The sequence below is a fragment of the Stylophora pistillata genome, chromosome 1 (assembly GCF_964205215.1).
Source record: "Stylophora pistillata chromosome 1, jaStyPist1.2, whole genome shotgun sequence".
Taxonomy (NCBI): Eukaryota; Metazoa; Cnidaria; class Anthozoa; order Scleractinia; family Pocilloporidae; genus Stylophora; species Stylophora pistillata.
Genome location: NC_142519.1, coordinates 61,223,708 through 61,250,161, shown reverse-complemented (window position 1 = coordinate 61,250,161; position 26,454 = coordinate 61,223,708). Strand labels below are relative to the sequence as shown.

The following is a 26,454-nucleotide window of genomic DNA, read 5'->3' as shown; positions in this document are numbered from 1 at the left end:
AAAGAAAGACAAAAGAAAGACAAAAGTAGCTTACGGATCTTTTTTAATCAACAACCAAAGCGGATTCATTTTGAAATGGTGACGTTGGACTTGAGTACGTTGTGGATCGACGATATATCTGACAAATACAACTCCACGAGAAGCAAAGTCTTTATATGTCGCCACGCTAATTAAAGAAAGACATCTCCTTACTTTTGCTAACTCAGGCTTTATCTCAACGTTGTACAAAGTTCGCTTTCTAGATTGGTTATTTCCACGGTTAAACGTGTCTATGATCTTAACAATGGGTTTTGTTGTTCGCTGAAATACGTTATGTCACTGTAACTTGAAGGATGCCCATAACTACGGATTTTCACAAGCCAATTACACTAATCTTGATGATTAATCAAGGTTTGTCACTCTCCTACAATCTCTGGAAAAACATCCATCCTAATCCTAGATTAAATTATCTTACCACTACGATCTTGAAATTTTCTTTTGAAAGGCGGGCCTTCTGGTTCGTAAAACATAGTTCATGTGGTCGATAAGAGTACTTTAGGTAGTGAAGAAAAAATAACAGAATTTATCTGTACGCTTGACAGAGGATAATAAACTTCAACTTATCTTTAAATAACTTAAAGGTTAATCTGTATAAATGCATATTTTTTAAAAGAACTGGAACCATTGATGCATCAAAATGGTACACTCTAGTGCCATATTTACAACGTCATGAAAAGGATTTTAAGACAAATTACGTCAGATGTAAGTAGAAAAATCTATTGACGATTAATTGGCTATTTGAAAGAAAAACTGCTACCACAAGAAACAAAATCTTTCCAAAAGCACCATATGAAAACCCAGTTTACGCATTCACAAGATCTGCCCTAATTGCAAGAAAAAAGAACAGAATTTGCTGTCTGCTTCCAGCCAAAACGGCTGCAAATTTGAACAACGGCTGAAACGGCGATGAAGTCTAGCCTATCTTCAACTAAACTAAAAGGTTAATCTCAGTAATTATATAATTTCGAAGAATTGAAACCCTTGATGTATAACAAGATAAAATTTATTTCAAGCTGTTAAGCTGGTTACTGCACCGATATTTAAAGCGTTATGAAGATTTTCAATCTGCAAACAGCGCTGTTGCTACGGCAAATTAATAATGTATTTAAGTATGTTAAAAGGAAACAACACTATGCAAAGCCACAAGAATGAGACCAAGCAATGATCAAAAAGGAAATAGGACAAAGTTGGATTTAATCAAGCGCGTTTGAAGAGGGTTTTGCCACAAGCAGTCAGCAGTCTGCAGCTCATTTCACGTCGTGGTCAGCGCACCACATGTACATACCAAGACTATGAACTCTGTGTGGTATGTTCCACAATCCAAGACGAACGATGGCGAGTTTTTGCGTTCGTTCCTTTTTTTAAAATCGTTTCAATAATTTGCAATCTTCGTCACATTTTCCTTCATTTTATTTGGGAAAATGATTTTAAAAGCCTTTTACTGTCTATTATTTTAAAACTCACTGGCTTAACAGACGTTCATTTTCAAAGTCCTCAGATTTTATGTTTATCGTTTCATTACCACGAGATATTAAAGGCCGTGACAAATTAGAGCACCCACAGAGAAGATACGCCCTGAGCCCTAGAGCACGTCGTGGGCCGCTGAACTGCTGGGCTGCGGATTTGCGGGCTTGCTTTTCGCAAAATCTCTTTGATAATCACACTAGAAGTAATCGTTACGGCATGTTTTCAAAGTAATGGTACCAGGAATAAATTAAGGAAATTTCTATTTTTTGGAAAACATTATTATCTCTCCTAAGTCATATCCAGCCACACCAAAGGAGTCTCCCGACAAGTCCGTGAATCTTGCTCCGCATAGCTGGGTATCTGCAATGACTTGTTGAAATACCATTTCCATCTGAAGAAAATAAAAATCAAGCAATGGAATCAATCGTTCAGTATGTTATGGCAGAATTTTCCATCCGGGATACATTGATTTGCTGTTTTTAGGCTCTGTGATTGGTCAAGAAATCTCGTGCCACCGATCATCCAATCAGATGCACAGTCTGACGTGAGGCAAAGGTGCTTGGTCATTCAGGTGGTTTTCCCGCTCTTGAAGTTGTTTACTGGTTTTTTTTTTTCGAGCTCACTGGCTTTTCGAGACAGAGTTTTGTCTTTTTTTTTGTTTTTTTTGATACTTCGCGCCGGCGAGGATTTCCTCAGATTGAACAGGCTCTGTTTAAGCGAGTGAGGTTGACGAACTTGTCGACGTTTTATCTCTGCAAGCCATGTCTTAGCAAGGCTGAGAAACTGTGTCATTTAAAGTGACCATCTTTGAAAACATTCATACTAAACAAAAATTAAGGTCTTTGTTATTCTGTTTACACTCACGATGCTTTCGAAATTGCTGATACTTGCAGTTTGAAGACACGTGTCGAATATAAACCTCGAAATGGCCTAGCTCACGGCAGTATTCTCAGTACCTCAGTGGTATAGCATCCGAGTGCGGAATCCGTAGCTTTGAGATATGGATCTTCACAAGCGACTCAAGAATTTTCTTCGCTCTTTGTTCCACTCTCGTGAAAAATCTTACTGTGATATCGTTCTTTACAATAGAGATTAAAACGGAAGAGAGCGCTCTTGAACTCAGATTGCACATAATCAAACAGTGCTGACAATTTCAGCAAGAAACGACTGGTCACTTTGAAGATCCTAGCAAACCACAAAAACAACAGCAAAAAGAAATCAATGCTAAAAACTTACCGTTGGACTGCTATCATCAGAAAGCTTCCAAACTCTGACACAAGAGTCTTCTGAAGCAGTAACAAGCTGAAAATAGTAACAAAATTACGTTATTTAGTTTATTGAAAAACTGAAAAAGGACAAACAATCGAAACAGTGGTGGTTGCAACGCTTATGGCAACTGTTTCAAATCTCTTTTCTTACAAAAAACTGAGCTAGAAATCTCCACTATTGACACTGCTAATCCTAACAGCACACAGGATGCTGGGGCTCGTTGGTTGAAAGAATCACTTAACTGGCCCGAAAAGCGGACTATTGTTTGTCTTTTTTCGTTCAAGAGCGAGATTTTGAAAGTTGTGAAGATCAATCAATAAAGATATGGGAAAAGAGAAAAACAGGATAAGCCAATGTTTGAACTAACTCTTGCATTACCATTCCGTATAATTAATTCAAATAATACTTTATCGGTCGGGCCTGTAAAGTTACCGGGATTTTCGAGAAACGGGCCCTTGGCTCGCCAACGATTTTTTTATTACTCTTCTGGCAGAGAACAAGTTGGAGCCTGAATCTGAACATGGGACTTCTACTTTTTTCGGCTGTATGTTTGTGACAAATTTCCTTTACTTCTAGTTAAAGCTTAAAATTTACCACCTTAAGCTGTGCTCTAATAGCAAGGTCAAATCTTCAAAACAAATATATCAGTTTTTGCAAAGGAAAAATTTCCTTACTAGTCCTGCTTCTACAGAAATATCCATCGCATTTATCCAACGAGCGTGAGCGCACGCCTCAATACACTGCGCACCAGATGACGCACCGAAGACCCTAATGTGACCCGTGGCAAAACCACCAATGATAAAGTCCTTGTACAAGCACACCGTTGAGCAGGGAAACCTGGTAGAGAAAACGTGTTTAAAGAATTAGTTATATTTGACTTGACAATACATGAGTTTTCACTTGAGTTTTCATGCTTAATGGTGTATCACCTGCACTGAATAAAAATTAAATGTTCAAGTTGACATTTGGAAGGAAGATGTAACTGCTTACCCTTTTCCATCTATCTTAATAATCTCTGTAAAATGTCCTCCGGACTGCCACAGTATGATGTTACCTTCCTCATCTGATGATACAATCCGTCCACCTTGTGCTTCAAGCTCACAAATGGCTGTCTTATGTGAAGCAAGTGTCTCCTGTAGCTTCACAGCTGTTCCACGTGGGGGAATGTCGAAAACCATGATACTGCCCTCTGATGTACCTGAAACAAAAAACTTGCTTGAGGGTAACACAGTTGAACATGGACATCACTGTGGACAGAGAGCTTCGTGAAAACACACATCTAGTAGGTTTACAAAATCAAATGGTGAACACTTCCCATCTGCAGACACCCTTATGTGAAGGGTCACCCTCTGCAGGTAGACACTTCTCACAAGAACACACTTTCCTAGGGTGGACACCTCCTTTAAGGGGGGAGGACTCAAACACACAAAAAATATTACTAATAGTAATTATCTGCTTTTCTTACCAGATTACATTACAAATCCTCTGAGGGTGATTTGCCAACATACCTGTATGTAGATGGTCACAGCTGGAGTAGGAGGTTCAAAAATTAAAATAAATATTAAGAATAATAAGAACTGTCTTCTAGTTCAACTCACCAACACAAATGTACTTGTCACCAACTGCAGATATTCCTCTAGCAAAATGAGAATAGACTGTACGATAAAGGAAAAGTAAATTAAAGCTGTTTCATTAATAAAAGCAGGCTCGTGATGAGCAGGTTTGTGTTTGGGGTTAGTATCATTCAAAGGCCTCCAAATTGGACTCCATGTTCAAAATAATTAATGCTAAAATCAATACCCTCTTCTACAGATAGTCAGCTTGTAATATGCTGTTTTTTATGATTTCAAAACCCACTTCAGCTACTAAAATTTCTGCTTAAAATTCCAGGCTTGATGTCTTGTAATAGAGCTGTATGGTTTTGATTAAAAAAACATAAAAACAAGGTATACCTCCTTCCTTTGATTCTCCAAGCGCTTGCCAGAAAATCATTATAGATCCATCTGTTTCAAACATCTAAATCACAAATCATTCAAATATGAACAAATAAACCAGTTCACATGTATCATGGGAACTGATATACAATAAAAACAAGGTGTTTGTTGTCTCCTATTGTAACAAATATGATGAAAATTAATTACCCACTTCTGATTGGCTGAAAACAATAGCATTTTCCAGATAACATGATAGCAAAGTTGTATCACAAGATTAGTGTAAAAATCTAGCCATTTGCAATTATTTCAAGAGATGATTTCCTTAACACTGGCAGAGAAACTGTCCCGACTGTTTGGGGTTCTTAACTCTCCTAGATGAAGAAAGGTACTTTGAGATTTGTTTTTGCTTGAAAAACCAACATAAAGACCTGATCCAGGAGTCCAGAATGCTAACTGGCTACTACATCCCCAAATGCACTGTAAAAATCAAATCATCTATATAAAGTAAAAAGGACACAGTACCTGGGCACCCTTAACAGATGTGATAACTAGGACAGTTCTTTCTGGAAGTTCACACCACTTTGCCTGAGAAGTTAATTATCATCAGTAACAGTAATTTTAAAAATTCTGAACACAATAGAATGCTGTTGCCTGAAACTATATTTAATCAAGACCACAGAAACGATTAAGGATATAGGAGTCTGACATGTCCACAGTGTATTTGCAGGACTTGTGTCCACCTGGCACAATTCGTAACTGAGTCAGTATATGTAGGGCTTGACACTAACAGTAGCCAACTAGCCCCAGACTACTAGAAATTCAGTTTTGGCCAGTGGTCTTCAATTTCAACTAGCCAGTTTGGCCAGTAAACAAACCGAAATTGTCGTAACGTCTAAGATGTCACTCGCTGCTTGGCTAGTAAGTTGAAGAGTTAGTGTCAAGCCCTGATATGATGAACCCTGTACACCCAAACACTGCTATTCTCTTAGCATTGCCTATGATACCGACGAGGAGAATAAGTTTGACAATCAGGAGCTTCTTAATTTGGTGACCATTTCCTCCCGGTTAGTTTAATTGGTTAGAGCGCCAGACTTTTGTGTGGGAGGTTGAGGGTTCGAGCCCCAGCCAGATCAACACTCATGGTCTTAAAATAACTGAGGAGAATGTGCTACCTTTCTATAATATCAAGAAATGGATAGATATTCTAGTTTTCTCGGATAAGGACGAATAAACTATAGGCCCCGTCTCCTGCAGGGATAGGGGTAGGAGACATTAATTTCCCACACACAAGATCACTGTGTGGTGGATGTCCTCCCCTGGGACGGGATGGGTAGGTATATCTGCTGAAGATGGGCTGTACTGCCCTTTGCAGATCAGACATTTAGATTTAGATTTTATTCTTGTGACTTTTACATTTTATCCAAGGGTGATACTGCAAAGAGAAATTAGAAACCAGTCCAAGGCTGTGCTCTAAGGAAAATTGAATGGAGCCCAGTACTCTGAAACTATGAAATCCAGGGCACCCAGCATATGCTTTTTATGAAAAAAGTAAAATTTCCGAGTCACCCAAGAGCAAAAGTAAGGCACCAGGGGCCACTGGGTGCTGCTAGACCACAGCCTTGCGGTCAATCTAAGAGGTCAAAGGGTCAACGATTCCCCCAGATGATGAGAAATTTAATGGAGCAAGGAAATAAGACTTTTTATAACATAACCAAAGTAAAGCGCGCGCTCTGATTGGTCAATTTAGCGTCCTCCATTTGCCCATGGGTGTACGCTGCTGACGTGAGCAACTGTAAAGACTATTTTTCCGTGCGCGCTTGTTTTTTCTGGTCACATAAGATTTGTTAAATAAAAGGGAACTCTTTAGCTACAATGTGTTAATGTTATGTTATAAAACAAATGGTAAACACCACAGCGTACACTATTGAGTTATGGATGCACTTGGGAGGTTTGCTCAGCACTCAAGAAGCTAGAGTCGCTCGAGGCTATCGCCTCGAGCGACTCTTACGCTTCTTTTGTGCTTAGCAACCTCCCGCGTGCATCCATAACTCAATAGTGTACGCTGTGGTGTTTACCATTTGTTGATTATATCACACTAAACAAATAGATTCTATGTTGCTGTGCATCTGTTCAATAATAGGTCACAGGTGATGTTAAAATGTGGTAAAAACCACAATGTCGCACTCAAGACGCTGACAAGTGCATGACTGATGTTGTTATGTCATTAACATCTTCAGTGCTCTGATTTGTTTTATAAGATGAAAAAGCAAAATTTCATGAATTGTGACATCATCTACGTGGCTGTCCTCCAAAAGATCATAATAAAGAACCAATCAAAAGACATGAATAATTCAGCTAACCTTAGAATTCACAATGACCTGCAAACTCTGATGCTAGAGATGGATTGTTGAAAACTTGTTTATGCTGCTAATAATCAAATAGTTCGTATGTTCTCAGTTATGCCATTATTTGCTAACCTTCTGGTCAGCTCCTAAAATGACCTGTAGTCTTAAATTTGGTACACTAACACCGATTTTTAAGTTTATTTGCAAAGAACAACAAACAGCTGAGGTAAATTTTCATCGATGCAGAAGCAGTTTTCAGGCGCGTTCGATTATCAGATTTTCACCGAACTTATTACTGTGCACTGCATATCTATTATAAGAACAGTTCATCATGGTCATCATCAGGTCAAAGCAAGAAAAGTTTAGTTATGTAAACAAGCTGATCTCAAAGGCATGTAGATTACATTTGAATTTAACCATTACCCCCAGCTTGGCGAGGCAATAAACAACGCAATTACCTGCAACACAGCAGAGCTACTATGAGCTCCTTCTCCTTTACAAGAGACTTGCTTCTGGTTTACGACAGTGCCCTTAGTAACGGTGGTGATACAAACAAATGCCTTGTGAACGACGCCATAAGTTAACGACTGCTTCTCCTTCGATGACAAAACCGTAAGATTGTTGCACAAGGAGGAGGCACTGGCTTTAATGCTCACCGAGGAATCTCGTGAAAACATTTTGAGTGTCAGAGAGCCCTAAAATTTAGTAGTTTTGGAGCGATTCGATATAAAATTCAGCGATCGAGTTCGTCCGAGATGGATGCTGTGAGCAGGTGGCAATGGGCTGCAGGCATTTCCCAGGTTGCTAGTTACCAGACCTATCGAGCGAGGAGGCGAAATAATCATTTCAGGAAAATTAGCTGTTATGAGAACTTTAGGACTCTTTTGAAATAGTTTTTATTTCCTTATCTTTAAACTGAAAAGAAAGAGGAAGACGCGGGAGGGAAACATCTGGGAGAGGGCAGGGATATCCTTCGCCTGTTTGCAGTGGTCTGTAGCTGTAGATGATCGGGACCGATGACAGGATGGTGCTTCGACAAAACTTAGCTGGGTCATGGGGAGTGACTTAACGTGACATACTCACGGCTAAACATTGCGAATGTTTAGTAGATGTTGAGCATTACTTTACAATATTTCAAATGAATTTAGTTTACTCTTGAGAAGTTGGGAAAATTCCCCCCCCCCCCACCCCCCCGTTTTTTTCGTACAGAACCCTTGGGACTTCCCTCTCTCTTAACAACACTACTGACACTATGTACTGGGTGTTCTGATGAGGTACCGTGACTGTTATTTTGCTATTTTCACGATTCTTAAATTGAGGTTGCGTAGTTGTAATAGTACACTGGCTGGCACGAACTTACATTGTATTTCAAAGCCAAGGAAACACTACCCAATAGTTCAGATGATTGGACTGCTTTTAACCCAATCTATCCTCACGAACTCAGACTCGGAAAATTCAAGGTAATTTTTTCCCAGGTGATTATTTGAACTCTGTGTAAATGTTCTCGGATTATTTTATCTCTTTAGATTCCCTTCACTCCTGTTGAAGGCTGCCCTTCCCCTTACAGAGTTATTCAGTTTGTTCGTGATGCAAAAGGAACTTAAATTTTGGGTTGCACAACGATAGTACATCGCAGATATTTAATCAGATGTCTGAAAAAACTAAGCTATTTAAAATTCAGCACAAGAAAAATGACAAGTATACTTTTTATTTCTTATGAATACAAAACCCATTTGACACGACAATTCCACAACGCACATCTTCATTCAAATCTTCGCCTTTCTTTACTGCCATCTCTTTCCTTCTGTGTGGGAAAAACGCGGGACGTACTTTAAGATTCTGTAAATTATGTATCGGCGAAGAAGTTATCCAACATTTACAAACCGGGGAGCCTCTGAAAAATCAAATATAAAGATCAAGAGCTTTGTTAGTAAAGTGTTTACAACTTTTTTTTTTTAACTTTGAAACAAGCTCGGTCTTCAGTAGAACTGAGTTCGAACTATGATTCATGATTCATTCACCGAAAGTTAATTCATCAATTATCATCATGGTTGAAGAAATTTGGCTTCATTGCATGATATATCTAACGTCAGAATATACCACAGTGGTGAAAATTGCTCTTCGCGCGCGCGGATTGGCTAGTTCGCACCTTCCCTAGTTCGAAAGTGACAGATAAGTGCTACTCACATCCGAACAGCCGAACGACCAAAATCGCGCACCAAGAGTATAATTTCCGACCATTTTTCGTCATTTTGACGGCACTAAACTATTACTTTTTTGTTTCTGTGTGGTATATACTTAAACAATTATTCACCTCTACTTCGATGAACAATTGTTAATTAAACATGGACACCACACAGGCTGAATACGATTGAACAGAGCACAGCAGGGAAGGACAAAGAGAAAGGAGGAAATTGAAGACTTAATCTACTTAGCATTTCAGTTAGAATACGAAATTAAAAGATGCAGAAAGCCAAGGTAACTGGAACTAGTAAACTAAGTCAAGGCACATATACAATTCTTGAAAATATAACCTTAAAATTTTTGATAATTCATCCACTTGATAAGATTTGCATCGTGGAACCTTCTCTTGCGACTTTTTCGTGACTGTAGACTAAACGTGGATGCACCGAAGGTACTGGATGAAACTGTCTCACCAATGATGCTTTCTAAGTCCTCCTGCATCTTGCATACATTTTCCGTATCCACAAATATTTGAGGATAACGGTAACTACGAGGAAAAACGAAAAAAGAACAAATAAAATAGAGACAGGTTTTGAACAAAGTAGGCTAACCCGCAGTATTCAGTCTCAAAATCATGTCATTTGTCCACTAGTGGACATAATAGCAAAACGGCCACTACTGGAAAAAATGGCAAAATCGCCACTACTGGACAAAATGGCAAAACGACGATTAATAGACAAAATGGCAAAACGGCCAGTAGTGGACACAGTGGCTAAACGGCCACTAGTGGACAAAATGGCAAAACGGCGTTTAGTAGACAAAATGGCAAAACGACCAATAATGGTCAAAATGGCAAAACGCTCACTAGTAGATAAAATGGTAAAACGGCCACTAGTGGACAAAATGGCAAAATGGCCACTAGTGGACAAAATGGCAAAACGCTCACTAGTGAACAAAATGGCAAAACGGCCACTAGTGGACAAAACAGCAAAACGGCCACTAATGGACAAAATGGCAAAACGGCCACCAGTGGCCAAAATGGCAAAACGGCCACTAGTGGCCAAAATGGAAAAAGGGCCACTAGTGGACAAAATGGGAAAACAGCCACTAGAGGACAAAATGGCGAGACGGCCACTGGTGAACAAAATGGCGAAACGGCCACTTGTGGACAAAACGGCAAAACGGCCACTAGGGGACAAAATGGCGAAACGGCCACTAGTGGACATAATGGAAAAACGGCCACTAGTGGACATAATGGAAAAACGGCCACTAGTGGACATAATGGAAAAACGGCCACTAGTGGAAAAAATGGCAAGACGGCCACTGCTAGTAAACAGTCTAACCTCAGGATTATCGGTACATCGTGTAATCGTTTGGATGAGAGGCAACCTCTCCGAGGTAATTTTGTTAGAGTCAAGAGACTTGATGTTCATGAGAAATTACGCTCAGTTTATTGAAATGCCAGTCACTACTACCGACAACAGTCTTGTCTGGCGTACTCGGAATATTAGACTATGCTATCGAATGAAAAAGTCCTTTAGGGCGTTGCAATGAATGAAGACGGACGTGAGAGACTGGAGTCCAGATAAAAACCTTACTCCCAAGGGTATCCCTCTTACACTAACTGGTTTCCGCCGCCTGGTTAGCTCAATTGGGAGAGCGCCGGACTGCTGTGCGGGAGGTCGAGAGTTCAATACCGGCCGGACCAACACTCAGGGTCTTAAAATTAATTGAGAAGAATATGCTTCCTTTCTTTAACATCAAGAAATGGTTAGATATTCTAGTCTTCTCGGATAGGGACGAATAAATGGAGGTCCCGTCTCCTGCAGGGTTGGGGTAGGAGACGTTAATTTCCCACGCACGAGATTGCTGTGTGATGGATGTCCTCCCTGGGGTGGGTTGGGGGGGTAGGTGAAATCGCTACGGACTAAACACGGCTGCCAGAGGCGCCTGTCTGATTTCAACCTCAAAAATTGTAACTAAACACGTATGTTGTTTAGAGAAATAGAGACCTTTACCTTTATCTTTCCTGGGCATAATTTTCTTGGAAAAGTTAGTGAATGGCGGAGCCGGACAGTTGTAAGTGTTAACCTTAATCTCGATCCTTTATTGATGAACCTACCTCAGCCAAAGATATAGATCGAGTCCTTCATGTAACGTTTCTAAATTCTTTAGCTGGTCCAGCGTCCGGGGAGCTTGGCGCGGCCAGATTAAAAACGTCTCGAGCTTTGAAGCTGTTATTGGGGAATCTTTACTCAAACACTCTGCAAACTTATAGGAACAGAATCCGGATTATTTTACTTCCATCGCGCGAAGATAGCACTCCTTAACAACTAGCATCCAAGGAAATTTAGTAGATACCGAGGAAATTTGATACTTGGAGACATGGCAACCTTTCATGAACTTGTTTTCGTACTTTTCTCGTGTTCTGTAACAGCTTGCATGGTTCATACGACCGTAAACCGATACAAAATGTGGTCTATTGTTGAATCTTTCAAATCAAAGTTACAAAGTACTGCTTTCATGCGTTGCAATTTATCAATCTACTGGACAACAATTGAAGTTCTTTCATGTCGTGCTCTTTGTAACGTAGTCTGAATGATAACCAGAGATTTTATTTCTTTACAATAAGAGAGAGCATGACCGCTGACTTTTGGTAAAATCACAATGGGATTTCGAGGGTAACTAATGAAAGCGGGGATAGCTAATACAAAATATTGCCGCCTTAATATTCTTGGAATGTAAAGAAAAAAAACAACAACGGATTATCGTACCTTTCTGGCAAGATCAATGATAATCGACTTTTTCACACTGATTGGAGCGGTGCTGAAAACATATTGATCACTTATGGGCAAAGGAATTCCTCTTAGTTTTCTGGCTATAGACTACAAAAGAAACAAAAAGAAACAAAACAAAAAACAAAAGTATAAAAACAAGTAAAAAAAAGTCCTCAGAGAACTAAGTGTATTCACTTTCTCGACCATCTAAAGAGCCTTGTCCCCATTCCCTGCTCATTTGATAATGATGCCATATGGGCCTAGGAAAATTTTCGAGTTGACATCAACATGCTAAAATCAGCATTGCTTCGAACGTTCCGTGCTGCGGAAAAATTGAAGTTGAAAAACAAATTAAGATGCTCAAAATGAGGAGCAGGGCATTTCAAACTATCTTGAAGCTCATGAAAAAAAAAAAAGCGAGGTTCATAACTGGTCAGTCATATCAAACACAACCCAAGCAATCAACCAATCAGCAAGAATCACGCAATCCGCGCCAAGCGCGGGAAAAACTGAGACGAAATCACATATTTGAACGTGAGACGAAATCACTCATTTGATCGCGCAGATTCTGATTGGCTAAGGAATGATGAGTCTTAATGTGATTGGTCGTCGCACTGAAATTCAATTTCGAACCGATTGCAGATCCCACGCAAGCAATGCTGAACTGGGGCCATTGAGGTCAATTCTAACAACTGTTGTACCTGAAAATATAATAATCAAACCTTTGGATCTGCCAAGTCGCACATGAAATAGTTTGCACCATCCAATTGAACCACAGTTTCAAACATTTCCTATGATATCGACAAAATTTATATATTTAATACAGAATTAAAGAACAAACTGTGATAACCAATAAAAAGCACTTGACAACTTTAGTGTCTTACAAACTGAACTCGCAAACAAGTCTTGCCCGGTGTAAGGACTATTTATTCGTTTAGTCTGATCATCCGTATGGGTGTAATCCTGAGAAGGACCGTCGTCAGTAAAAGTGGCTGACGTTTCCACGACCTAAGCAGAAGTACGATTACACTACAAGATCAAATTTTTTTTTACCTTCGAGTTTAATCATTTTCTGTATTAGAACCATCTAAGTCAAATTTTACCGCATCTTCTCGCTAAAGCTTGTCGCATTTTTATACCTTTCGTAAACCAAAATCAGAACCAACGCAATCTTACGACCAACCAGAGAGAAGAAAAATAACACACACTAAACGTAAGCATAAGTAAACCGATTGAAGCGCGAGCGACAAAGTGCACGGTACTTGGTGAGAGTGTGGCGCGAAATTCTACACCAATAGCAGCGCAATGTAAGCTAAACCCTAGCAATGTCGGATTATTTAAGATACGTCATTGACTTACGTATAACTTCAAGAGACTTGCACCGGGGAGTTGTTGAGCGAGCATTTCTATTTGCTCCATACTGGGGGCTAACCCAGCCGCCTGAAGGAAAAAGGAAAAATGAGAGGAAAAAAAAGAAGAATTAAATCATTTATAAAAGATTTAAAGAATGCAACCTAATAACTTAGTACTGTTGAAAACTCATTATTATCAGACCCTGTACGAAGCTTCATACATAAAGTTTTTATGGTTTGCCTTTGTTTCTTCTTGCCGTTCTCCCCCAAGCTGGCGGTTCTTTTAGCTTTAAAACATCCCTACAAATAAGGAGGGACTCGAAACGCTAAACGCGCAGATTCGAGCGACAGAATTTACCTCTAATTCAGCTTACACGACTAAAATTTTTGAATATTTTCAAATGGAAATTCTAATATTATTGCATTATTCTGCGTAGTTCTTGTCACTGCGTGTCAAGGATCATTCATCAATGATTTTCCAAATTTGGAAAAACAAGTCAGAGATCCGAACCTGAGATGTTCTATAAATTCAGCTGTCGAGCCAAATCTTGTGACGCAAAGTCAATTGGGAAGAGTTCAGCCAAACAATGCTTCTACCTAAGATACTAATTGTCACTGAAAGAGGAGTGCATGTTACGTGGTACATTGTGACACTAGGTTCCAGGCTGCGCTCGTTCTACAGAGGAATACCGAAGATAATTTCAACGCAAGCATTCAGCATGAAACTATTTGAAAGAGACCTTAGCATCAAACGACCATCACATTCGCTATCAGCAGTTACCTTCACATCTTCTATAGGTTCTTTCATCAGCCTTTTAAGAGATTTGGAGTCGTATTTACTGACCCTGTTTCGAGATAAGGGAAGTCGCTCAGTCAGTATTGGTAGGCAAAAGGAGCTAGAAATGGATTCAGAGTGATTCGTTTCTAGGTTTCTAAATTAAAATACTGTTCAGCTCGAAGGAGAACCACATACATCCTACTTGGTCTGAAACTGTTTTTACTCAAAGCTGAAAATTCTTTTCATGGAGAAAATAAGCAGCTTTCTTACGTGGTGACTTCTCCCTTAGAATGAGCCGAGCCATATCTCCCAGCGCGACCAGCGATCTGTTTGGCTTGGGAGGACGTTAGCGGCGCCATGCTATTGCCGTCGAATTTCCTAAGCGAACTGAAAACAATCCTCCTAATGTTCCTGAAAATGGTAAGGGGAAAAATGACGAGCGAAATTCAAAATACATAAATAAATGAATATGGGTGATAATTTTAAAACTAATTAGAATCTATGATTTAGAGCGGATAAACTTAACTCAAAGTATAGACCAACAGTTGTACAATTCAGTTGACAGACTTACAAGTTCAGCCCCATTCCAATAGCATCTGAGGATACCAGTACAGAACACTCATCTGTTGGATCATTAAACTTCATTGCTTGCTCCAATTTTGTGGCTGAAGTTAATCGAGAAGGGAAATTTTAAACACTTGTCACATAAAAAGAAAATAAAGTAAAATAGTCTTTGGCCGGTGTGAAAAGGCGTTTGCCTGTCTGAGTTCTCACCGGTATTTTTTTGCGTATCTCGCCTTAGTAATCTATTTCAACTTATTCACTTATTGCTATAGAGAAAAAAGGAAAAGTTATTAGATATAAATAGAATCTCAATAGAATTTAGGGGTCTCCATAACGTTTTCCACAAACGGCTGCCGATGGTGTAAATCGGCGACCGAGCCTGAGGTGAAACCCAAAAAAAACACAAGAGCCTGCCGTGAGAGGTCTTATAAGCAGCGGTTAACCGTCTGTAACCAGTTTTCATTGAAACCTCTGGGTTTTACAAAGCTCCTTCCACTTAAAAAAAGTTTACTTACCTGGCGGAAGACTTCCATAAATGATGGCACACTTCTTGTCCGTTTGTCTTTCAATCTGTCTTCGCACTTGGTACAAATCCCACTGAGAAAACGCGACAACACAATCTCCAGCTCTAATACTTTTGAAATTCCCATCTAAAAATAAACCATATCACGACTCAGTGCAGCCACTGGTTACTTTTTGAGCAAGATCCACGCATGGCAACAACTCAGGCAACACGTCTCTCAGTAGTTTCTAGGTCAGTCAGTTAGCAACACGAAATAAAGAAACACAATCTGTTTCATGACTTACCAAGACTACGCTGGCTGATTTCCAGAGGGCACAGTCTCTCATAATGACGAATCTGTTGTGATAAAAACAACAGAAAAGCAACTTATTCCACGGCTGGATTTCCATTTATGTCGATTTCATTATTTCACATGGCACTCTAGACTGTTTTAGAGAAAACTTCGGGTGATATCACGTTCCAAGTTGGAGCATGCACCAGGCAATATTCAGCCCATGTGTTGTCGCAATGCCAATTGAGCGATAAATCTGTACCTCTGAAATGGTGTTCAACCCATACATTTTTCTCTGTGTCTGTTTGGTACTCTTGTCCGTCCATCTTAGTAAAGTATAGTCGTGTAAAACTATAAAAAAAAAGCGATGCTCGCGAGAAGCTACAGTTATAGAAATTGCAGAAAAATGCCCGAAAAGAAAGGTACCATTTTGAACACAGCACATTTTCAACGGACAGTGGTACTACAGTCGTTGGTCTCCAAACTTGAGAAATTTTGCCATGTACAGAAAATCTTACTTACCTCTAATTCATCATTGCACGAAGACACTAATCTTTCCACTAAATTTATGGCGGAACTTTCTCCACAAACATGTATTTCCGCGCATAGCAGACCTGGTAAAATGACAGCAGAATAAAGTAACATAAACGATTTCCTTGTAATTTACATTCATCATAACACTGCATCAAAGATCACCCTGTAACAACAGAAAAGTGCTCTCCCGGCTTAAACTGTACTGGAGCAGTGTTTGAAAATAAGTGAATATCTAGTTTTATGATCCACCGAATGTTTTTGCTCGCACACAATTCGTTTAAACGCAGCTAAAACTGGTGGATATCCGAGTATATCACCCGAGTAATTATTCCCCAATTTTCAAACCTACGTCCACAACGATAGGTCTTCGTTTCAAATTTAATCCAAGATTAGATAGAGTTTGTGATTGTTACAGAGGAAAGGAAATCTTTCCTTGTTCATTAAGTCGTACCAGAGAACCCTGAAAAAACACCTCACACTGCATAAGCTGTTCGTGAACATTTTTTTACACGCGTTGCAAAATATTTGAAGGATACTGAACACAATAGCCTCTATAATAAGAACGGAATGGTATTTGTCCTTGGACGTCATCTTTTCCTCGAAGCTCACAGTTTTCCTCGAGCTTCGCTCTTGCAAAACTGTTCGCATGTTGGAACAGATCATGTCCGCGAACAAATATCCGTATATGTTTTCGCGCCAAATAAAGGCTATCGTTCATATATTACCCAATAATAGTTTGGACATATTCAGGCATGAGATGCATTCATATCAAGCCTGTGCAAGTAAAAGTATTTCTTTTATCTCCTGACCATAATGTTTGATTCACGGGTGATATTGTTGGGAGAAATAACATGCTAGCCACTTTTAGGGGTTGAAGGGTAGTAAATCCAAAAGTTTGCATGCCAATCTACTGCATCTCCCAGCTCCTGGAAGGGATCCTTTCTAATTTGTTTGAACTCACCTAAAAGAGCTCGTGACCAGGCCCAGCCTCGTTCTGTGTCTCTCATCATCTGGATTTCATCAATCACAGCGCAATCAACTAAACAAAGGATTTACAATCAACAACATTAATCAATAAAAAATCTAACAAGGTGCTGGCTCACTGCTGCCTGAGCTTATTCTGGTTTCTGCAGCACAAAGCAACAGGAGCATGGTTCCTCCATTCCCTAGACAGGGATGAACTCCCAACCCCTTCCCCCCCCCCCATTTTTTTTCTTGATTGTTCATTAGTACCATAATATTCCATGGAGGAGAGGGGCTCTGGGACAGTGAATGGTCTTGCCAAAGAACACACCCCAATAACTTTGGCAGTCCTGCTAGCAAACCACTCATTATAAATACTTTGTCTCCCTCTGGTATAATTGATACCATAGATAAGGAAAACATACATACACACAACACCCCCACCCCCTAATACAGAGACTGAGCAAGAAAGGAAGGTATCTGTTTGAGTTTTGAATGTAACAAACTAGTTTCATAACATACACAAGGTGTTTTTTCTTCACTGTGATCACACAAATTTTATAAGCTTACTGCTTGAAAGCAAAACTTCTTGACTGTACATTGTACCCCTTTTATTTAAGCAATTGTCTCAAAGACAATTAAGGCTTTTAATGGTGTGTTCAGTGACTTCTGTAAATAAACTGTTAAGCTTGTAAAAGAATTGCCATGTGACAAAGGTTCCTTGTCTTACAAATCAGCTTTCAAAAGCTTTCAGGGTTCGACATCTCTGCTAGCCTGGTAGCCTAAGGCTAGTAAAAATTTGGTCGGGCTAGTAAGAAACCATGTTTAATAGCCCGTTGGCTAGTAGAAAAATTGAAAGAAATTATATGTAATTAGTTTACTTGAAGCTCACAGTTGATTAAAAAAATCAAGAAAGTTTAAATTGTAATGATAATAACAACAAAGAAGGCATAAATCTTTCATCCTCTGGGTCGAGTTGTTCAAAAGTGGGTTAAGATAACCCACTGTTAGTGTGAAATTAGATTTCAGATCCGAAAGCTTTAAAAGAAAATTCAGTTTATTTCCACTTGTTTACAATTTGATGATTGAATGAGCTAAAAAGAATTGGAAAAATTATCCCAAAACAGCTTTTGAACAAAGAATATAGAAACCTGGATTAAAATTTAACCTTGGGTTAGCACTAATCGGCCTTTAAACAACTGGACCCTGGCGTCTTTTTTTGTCTTGCGTGTCGATTGTAAACATTGCTAGATCCCAGACTCTGTGCTTAATGGTCAATGTCTTCCCCAGTCTTCTCCCTACCAATGTTGCGATGCTTTGCAAATCGCCTCGCACGATCACCTCGCACTTGAAATTTACCTACCTTTTTCCCTAAATAGCACATTATGTTATCACAACAAAAGAAAAAACGCCATTCTTTATCATTTTGAAAGACTTTGCCAATAAGTTTAGAGGAAGGTTTGCGTGTTTGGGGTTGAAGTAGACCTCAAGGGATATTGATCTAAGCTACCAAATTGTGTTCTGGGCTGGTAAATTTTAGAAATCACTAGCCCAGTGGCTAGTGATGCAGGTAGCCAAGTGTCGAACCCTGGCTTTGATAAAAACATAACTAAAAGTCCCTCAGAGACAATAGTAAGTCACCTTATGCACCTGAGCTTTCCTTAAGTACAACCTATATCAGTCTCATTACTTACAAGGTCTTTTCGTGAGACACATCTCAACAGTGCATGAAATGTGATTAGATGGGTCATCTGGTGACACTGCCCACTGTCTGTCCTCGCCAGTCAACAGGTCACATGGTACTCCCTTAAATAATCATAAAAATTGAATAACTAAGCCAATTATTGACACTGTAACTGAGGGGATTTGATTATAAGTAACTAAAAAGAGAGTTTCCATTAATAATTGTAACAATAACTAGGTGGAATTGCATAACTGAGAAACTTTATACAATTGGATCGGCTATCAAGACCTGACATTCTGATGAAATTGTGACTTAAAAAGTGAGGCTTGCTGAAATTTCATTATTCTTAACACCCACACAAATTCAGGCAAAATAAAGTGTTCCCAATTAGCTCAGAGGTATAACTGTTCTAGATACATTGACACTAAAAGTTTGTAACTGATAGAAATTCTCTTCAAGTCAAGTATGGAAATTGTAAGTAAAGAGAAAAAGGCGCCATAATAGTGAAACCCAAAGACAGACAATTGGGATCGAAAGAAAGAAAAAAAGACAGACTGGAGGTCATGGAGTAAAGCACAAACACTGTGACCAGCAGCTGACTACGAGGGGAGGAGCTGCTCTGTGAATGGAAAAGGTGCCACAAAGAAAAGGCAGATAGGAAGTAAAAACTATCAAATATGCCTAATTATGCAGCAGTTGCTTTATTTGCTTTGACTTACAACATTGTTTGTTCTCCTAAACACTTCTGTTGCTAGAAGCCGTAGTGGACCACAGTAAATTCCAGAGTAAGCTGCGTGAAATCTCTGAATAGCAGCATGAGTCTTCCCACTGTTTGTTGGACCAGCATGAAAAATGATTTTCCTTTTCATTGCTCTAGCTTCAGGAAACCTAACAGAAAACAAACAAAATAAAATGTATGATTTCCAGTTTAACAAGTAATTACTAGTAACAGGCTATGACAGAAAAAAATCAGGGGAACAAGTACCTACTCTTCGGGAAATGGGAAGGAGAGGACCTAGGGCTTAGTAAAGTGAGGATAATTCACTTACAAATCAGTGGGTCCACGCAAGTCTGATATCTTTTTCACTTCCGCAATACTGTTTAGCATGGGATGAACTTTCTGCGCATATGTCATGAACAACGGGAAGAGTTGTTGCATGTAATCTGTAGATTATCAAAATCACAAACATTTCATGAAAACAGAAGAGAATACACCAAAGATTTTATCATGATTGGGCTCATTTCATTGGAATGGCTAACCTGTTCCCTGTAAATGGCAATGGCAGTTAACAATCAACAAAGGCGAATTTTTTTTTTCTTACAGAGGTCCCCTCCTCCCAATTCCCAATAACCAGGCCAAACCACATCACAGTAATCTCATGATGTGCATTCTTTAACCTCCCCTACCTAATCAAATTATCTAATTAAAGATACAGGAGACGGGACCTATGGTTTATTCATCCTTATCCAAGAACACTAGAATGTCTATCCATTTCTTGACATTATAGAAAGGTAGCACATTCTCCTCAGTTATTTAAAGACCCTGAGTGTTGGTCTGGCCGGGGCTCGAACCCTCAACCTCCCGCACAACAATCCAGCGCTCTAACCAATTGAGCTAACCGGGAGGCGGTGTATAGAAGAACCCTCTTAACTCAAACCCAGTTAACTGAAACCCCCATTAACTCAAACAAGGTCCAATTTCCCTTGGATTTCACCCCACATTTCTAGTCATTTATTAAATTAGCTAACTCAAACTCCACATGAACTTGAACTAAATTTACTTTCCCATGGCTCAAATTTACCCTCGAACTTTAAGCTAAAAACATTGGTCAACATAATTTGTGAAATGCCCTAATTTTTGTACCAAATGGAGGTTATCTTTTAATTTATTACACGAATCAGGCAGTCAGAGGGTCAATAACTAAATTCAACCAATCAAAATGCTCTACTGCCGGTCAATATTCTCTCAGTATTGGACCGGGCACTGTCCCAAATGGTCCCAAATGATACCACACTTGTGTCCCTTTGAACTTCAGTCATATAATAAATATCTTATTAACAAAGCTTGCTCGGGACCGTACTGGAAGAATATTGGCCCTCGGTCTTTTTTGTACAAACCTCGCTCCACTCAGTCCCTGCTGTCAAGACCTCAGGCCGATATTCTCCCAGTAAGGTCCTGGCGCTTGGTTAATAAGATATATATATCCATAGCTTACTGGCATTATAATAAGATGAACTGAACAGTTTCAGCATTTCTTTGTTCCCATCTTCCACTTGCAAAATTATTTTCCTTTTGAACTCTTGAAAGATTCTCTTAAATAAAGCATCTGATACAGAGTAAAATAAACATAGTTATTACAAGATAAAAAATTCTTAAGGAAAAAAATTCTGACTTTGTATTGATGCAATGATCAATAACAATCAAATTGCAATCAATGTTTGAGTACAATTTCTGAAACTACTTTTTCACAAGATGTAATGTATACCAATACTCAAGAGTTAGAATGTTACAAAAGTATACGTTATCATTGGTTTCTCTTGTATAGTATGGAGTTTAGGAAAGATGAAATTCAAAAATGATGTGAGCAGCTGGAAAGAGGTATTCCTTATTTTAAAATTGTCTTAAATAGAGGTTTGATGGACACTGCGGAAATACGTTTTTTAGGGCACGATACAGTATTTTAATGGTCAGCGGACACCTCAACGAAACCATGAAATGCCGATAAATTTTACAATGTATTTTGCCGTGAGTCATATCGACAGCGTAAAAAGTCAAAACTTAGTAAGAATACTGTAAACTTAGCTTTGAAACTCGGCTCACCTTTCGGATAGTTCTTAAGCTCAATTATATAATTTGCCAAAGCCGAACTGAAGTTGCACATGATATGAAATTGTTGTTTTTCGCTGGCGGCGGCTCCGTGGCAACTAAGTTTTGTTTATAAAAGAGCTTATGCACCAAGGCTAAAAATGAGACGATATTTGAATGGTTGAAGCGGTGATCCGAGGACACTGCACCATCAGGTTTGTAAAGCAGTGGCTTGAACCGTATAAATCGGCATGTCAACGGCATTTCGGTCAGATTCGCCGAAAAGAAGACAAAACATGCCCGTGTAGCACGGCCACCCTATCCCCACTAGTTACTGTATGTATCATAGTTGGCCAAAAAACCTACGACTGTAACATGCATAGGACTGAAGCCCCCAAAAGTACAAAGACTGGCTCAACTAGAGGAAAAATAAACTGAGGTATGCTTTAAGTACAAAATGTCAATTATAATGATAATAAAGAAGTTTTCACTTTCCACCTTAGTTTGTAATTTTTTTTCTGAATGCTGTAATTTTATTTCTAAGCAATAGTATGTCTTTTTTTTAAGCTGCTTTTCCCTCACTAATCATTTTATTTTATTTGTTTTTGCTTTTTCTTTTCTTTCTTTACTAACTTAATGCCATCTGCAACATAAAATGTACTGAGCTAACAGAATACTTCTGCTTTATTTAGCTCCCTGATTCACAAAGTAACATTACCATCGTGGTACTACTAAAAAACAAATTTTTAAGAAACAAAACTACTGTAAGGTAAAATAATTATTATAATATAATTTAATCAATGTGCATAAAGCACTGCATTGACTTTTCTCATATTGCAACAGCCTTGAATGAATCAACTATCTTCTAAACTTGATTTCTTATATTCAAAAGCTGCCTGGGTTATAAACAAAGAATTCTTGTTGGGTGTTTATGGAGGTGTAAAGAACATAATGATTATGATGATTAATCTTCCAAATTAAAATGTCAGAGGGAAATTATCAGAAGTATTTTCTGAAGTCAAACAAATGAAGTTAAAATTTGTTCAGGAGAAAATTGATTAGATTAAGTCAGCTGTCAATTCTCAGATAACAGTAAGTCATGAGGAGTAACCAAAAGCTTGTAATTAGCCTGTGTACATCTAGTCAAATAAAAATCAGGGATGGGATATTCCCAAACATGAACAATGATAGCACCATGCAGATGTCCTTTTCCCAACTTATTACAGGGAAGGGGAGCACTGGTATGGCTACGCTAGTTGTAGTCAATAAGAAATCCTCAACGAGTTTCAGCAATACATATATTTTGCCACCTTGAAAAAAAAAATGGTTACAAGTCAAATAGGAATGTTTCATAATGATGTTCTCAGTGTGGAGATATAATGTAATTTATTACTGATGGGGATCATAATTATCCTTACAGTGCTTCAGAGCATGTGATTTATATGATTCCTTAAGCACATGGAAACTATGTAAAGCTATGCAAAGCTAATCTAAAAAAAATGAATTGAAGAAGAGTAGTTAATTATTTGCATAAATTAATGCAATGCACATGCAAGATAGTGGAATATACTTCAGGTAAACATACATGTGCCTGTAAAAGTTTCAAATGACTGAGTTATAAAAATATAATAATAATAATAATAATAATAATAATAATAAAAAAGTGGGTTTCATTGAAAATGCTTTCATGTAAAACAAATAGAACTGTTTGGGAAATTAAAGTAGCAGTTGTGGTAACAGGTACAAGCAAACGTACCAAAGACAAGTAATGGAGATCTACAATCGATTAATATCAATTAAGACTTAATTCAAGATAAATTGTAAATGAATCAATCATGTTGGACGGTCTCAAATTCAAACAAATCACAATGTCTTCGATTTCCACTCGCTTTGTAAACATCACCATTATATGAGCTTAAGTCAGGCGTTATTCTGTTCATGAGAGATAACTTGTTGATAAAACTGCAAGTATATGAAATGAACAAATGTTTTCATATTTTAATTTGGATATATCAGCAAAGTTGAAATGGTTAATTGGCAATCGTAACGATTACAAAAGCTGACGTTTCGAGCGTTACGGACACCCGTTCTTAAAGGCACAGAAAATCAGAAAGGTGGAATGGCGAAAAATCAGTCTAGAAAAGTAAAATTATCAACCAAGCGAATGATTTCCAAAATGAAAAGGCACCGCACGTCGCACGTCGGCGCAAAGTGAGTGTGAATAGTTTCACAACTCAATAATTACGTGTATCGCTTCATGCTAATAACACTTAAAAATCCAACCAGTCTTCAGACTCGCTGGAAAATTATCTTACAGAACTAATCTCTTGCTTTGTCTGGATAACTATCGCTGTTTTTGACAATTCTGAAGGCGAGGGCGACTGACGAACCACGATCGCACTTCGTAACGACGGCCAGCTAAAGTCAGCAAACAGCACAAAACTCCAAACAAAATGACTCCCCTGTACCGCTATTTGTTAAGACGTGGTTTTAGTATTAAAAACTCATTCAAAGGATCAACCATAATAAAGAGGGAGAAGTATCATGGATATTTTCCGACTTAACACCATGCAAAAGGCCGATGTTTTCATCGAACTCAGTCTACAAACACATGGAAGCACTTGGCAGCCTAATGTTGATGACCACTGACCACTGTGACGTCACCAAAACGTATTTCCGCGGTGTCGGTTTGATGGTAAATGAATACACAGACAAGGGCAAATAATATAACTGCCCTCTTAATATATTATCTCGTTGTCCTATCATTCCCCAGTAGCAACACCCCCCGGCCAAGTCACACCCTCGTCATGCCCTCCCCTCTTTGTGCTGTCATCCTTAATAGCTATTTTAACCATTTAACTTCCAGAAGTGATTAACTTGTAACTTCTCATTACGATTCCGTTATATTATCTTGCAAACAGGTTATCAGAACAGGAAAGCTTGTCAGTGAGATGGTCTAAGTGATAGAAAAGCTATGTGACCTCAAAACAACTTTACTAACAGTATGGAACAATAACAAGACCTTAAAAAAATAAACAAGATGAAAAGTCAATTCGAGTCCCTACTTGATAAACCATTTTCACGGGCAGCTCTTTTAACCTGCATGTCATCAAAGAAGTTGACTAAGAATTTATCCAGGGTTTCTGTCACAGAAAATAAAATAAATAATAAATTGTTACTACAAGAATTGAACACAGAATCAGAGAGCTTTGATCATCATCTTCATTCCATGAGTGTTACTGCATCTGGATGAATGTCAGGATCTGAGAAACTGCTCACCCACCCCTCCCCTAATCCAACATTAACCCAAACCTGTTATCACTTGATAATTAAATTAGGGAGGGGTAGGTGTGTAGTTGCTAAGATACCAACATTCATTGGTGCATCTCCAATTGACTAAGTTAAACTTGACATTCCACTTTGTACTGCATGAAGGAAGCACTGGTTTCATGCATGTGGTTGGCCAGTAGGATATACTGCAGAAACTCTAGGGATTGAATTTGACTTTTGGTGGCCATCAGCAAAAATCACCAGGTGTGCCTAATGCACTGTTGAGGGTGATCTGCATAAAAATAAATTTTCATGTATGCTGTCCATTTTGTAAGCATTCACCAGATTATTGCCCAACAGTGAAATGTTCTTTACTTGTCTCTATGAAACAGCAGACAAGTGTCAGTCAGATAATTAAGCTGTGTGACTGTACTGTGCGATGTATCAAAATGAAGCCTGGGAACAAATGTGGAGAGCAGCATTCTGTGATCAGTGGGAAAATCACAACTGACATTCACACAAATTACAAGTTTATAGGCTGTTTTTTAATTACCTTGCTCAACCATTCTTGTGAAAATGAGTTCAATTTGCATGTGAATGACAATTTGTAATCATATGAAAGGATGAGCACCAGGACTCCCTTTGAAAAAGAGGCCAGAGGCCATTTGGAAATTGGCAATATTGAACTTGTAATTTTCATTGAGGATCAAATTCAGCATGATATTCATGTAAGAATTTCTAGTTTGTCCTTAGCTTTAGCTCAAATGTGGACCATTTATCAGACCCATCATATGATTGGTTGTCATTACGATCTGATTACATAACAGTTATTCCCCTAGACAAGCACCATGCGGTAACTGCTACACAGTGTTCATTGACTTGACTTAAGGGTTATTCAATAACTGATCCCCATGCATGATACTGCTTTTCAGGTTTTACAAAGCATTTACAAACCTGCTGTAAGAGGAGTTGAGCAAGTTTCCGTATCACCAGTGGAACGTTCGCTTAATTCGCTACAACTCGAGCGCAGAGACGCGTCGTCTAAACTTTCTTGAATTCTTGCTTTTTCTCCTGAAGAATTTTCGTCCAATGAATAAACAATTTCCGCTTTTTCTTTATCTTCTCTCATTTTTGTGTCCAGATCTTGTTCGGTTTGTTGGGTCGCACTAACAACATTCTCTTGTAAACACGTCTTTGAGCAATGCAAGCCGCAATTATTTATGTTTAGCCCTCCTTTCTGTTCTCCTTGACAAGTGAAACGTAGAGAATTCTTGTTCAATGTAGAAATATGTCTGGAAAGCACGACACAACTTTCTACAGAAGAAGTCTGTCTTGAGTCGAAACGTGCGTAACATGCTTGATGAAGTAACGTCCTCCAGTCTGACACGCGACTTTTACCAAAGTGACGTAATAAACTTGAATTAAAACGATTCCAGGTGCAAATACTAATCACGTTACAAAATGCCATATAATTTTTGAATCCTGTGGGAGAGGCAAATGTGCTGATGTTTGCCTAACCGGCGTTTTTACGAAGAGACACACTCTCTGATTGCGACAGCCGCCATCTTGTTTGACAGATGTTGTGAGAGATTGGGTCAAGACTATCAGGCTAGTAACCAGTTTCCCCTTGGTTCGGCTCTGAATCATCCATCCTTACCACGGAATCAACGGACTCAGAGGGGCAAATAACACAG

General features: G+C 38.8%; 2 protein-coding genes across 3 annotated transcripts; both read right to left on the bottom strand.

The window, feature by feature from the left end:
* Nucleotides 1-27: 27 nt before the first annotated feature.
* LOC111337966 (WD repeat-containing protein 54) lies at nucleotides 28-7,864 on the bottom strand. The gene is made up of 8 exons (XM_022944368.2): nucleotides 7,513-7,864; nucleotides 5,232-5,294; nucleotides 4,728-4,791; nucleotides 4,374-4,430; nucleotides 3,766-3,973; nucleotides 3,450-3,612; nucleotides 2,743-2,808; nucleotides 28-1,897 (listed from the first exon to the last, which is right to left on the bottom strand). Exons 1-8 carry the CDS (start codon nucleotides 7,729-7,731, stop codon nucleotides 1,766-1,768), a joined length of 972 nt encoding a protein of 323 aa, XP_022800103.2. The 5' UTR covers nucleotides 7,732-7,864; the 3' UTR covers nucleotides 28-1,765.
* Nucleotides 7,865-8,746: 882 nt separating this feature from the next.
* LOC111337971 (ATP-dependent RNA helicase SUPV3L1, mitochondrial) lies at nucleotides 8,747-26,349 on the bottom strand. 2 transcript variants are annotated; one of them, XM_022944372.2, is made up of 19 exons: nucleotides 25,715-26,347; nucleotides 24,556-24,633; nucleotides 20,901-21,011; nucleotides 19,734-19,848; nucleotides 19,404-19,572; nucleotides 18,695-18,806; nucleotides 16,999-17,076; nucleotides 16,026-16,117; nucleotides 15,517-15,568; nucleotides 15,225-15,359; nucleotides 14,717-14,810; nucleotides 14,416-14,556; nucleotides 14,149-14,212; nucleotides 13,375-13,455; nucleotides 12,738-12,806; nucleotides 12,013-12,123; nucleotides 11,361-11,509; nucleotides 9,589-9,785; nucleotides 8,747-8,948 (listed from the first exon to the last, which is right to left on the bottom strand). In XM_022944372.2, the coding sequence occupies exons 1-18, from the start codon at nucleotides 26,226-26,228 to the stop codon at nucleotides 9,590-9,592; spliced, it is 2,361 nt and encodes a 786-aa protein (XP_022800107.2). In that variant the 5' UTR covers nucleotides 26,229-26,347; the 3' UTR covers nucleotides 8,747-8,948; nucleotide 9,589. The 2 variants fall into 2 exon arrangements, with proteins under 2 accessions (XP_022800107.2, XP_088584166.1); XM_088728040.1 differs by lacking the exon at nucleotides 9,589-9,785 and having other exon boundaries at nucleotides 25,715-26,349.
* Nucleotides 26,350-26,454: the final 105 nt, after the last annotated feature.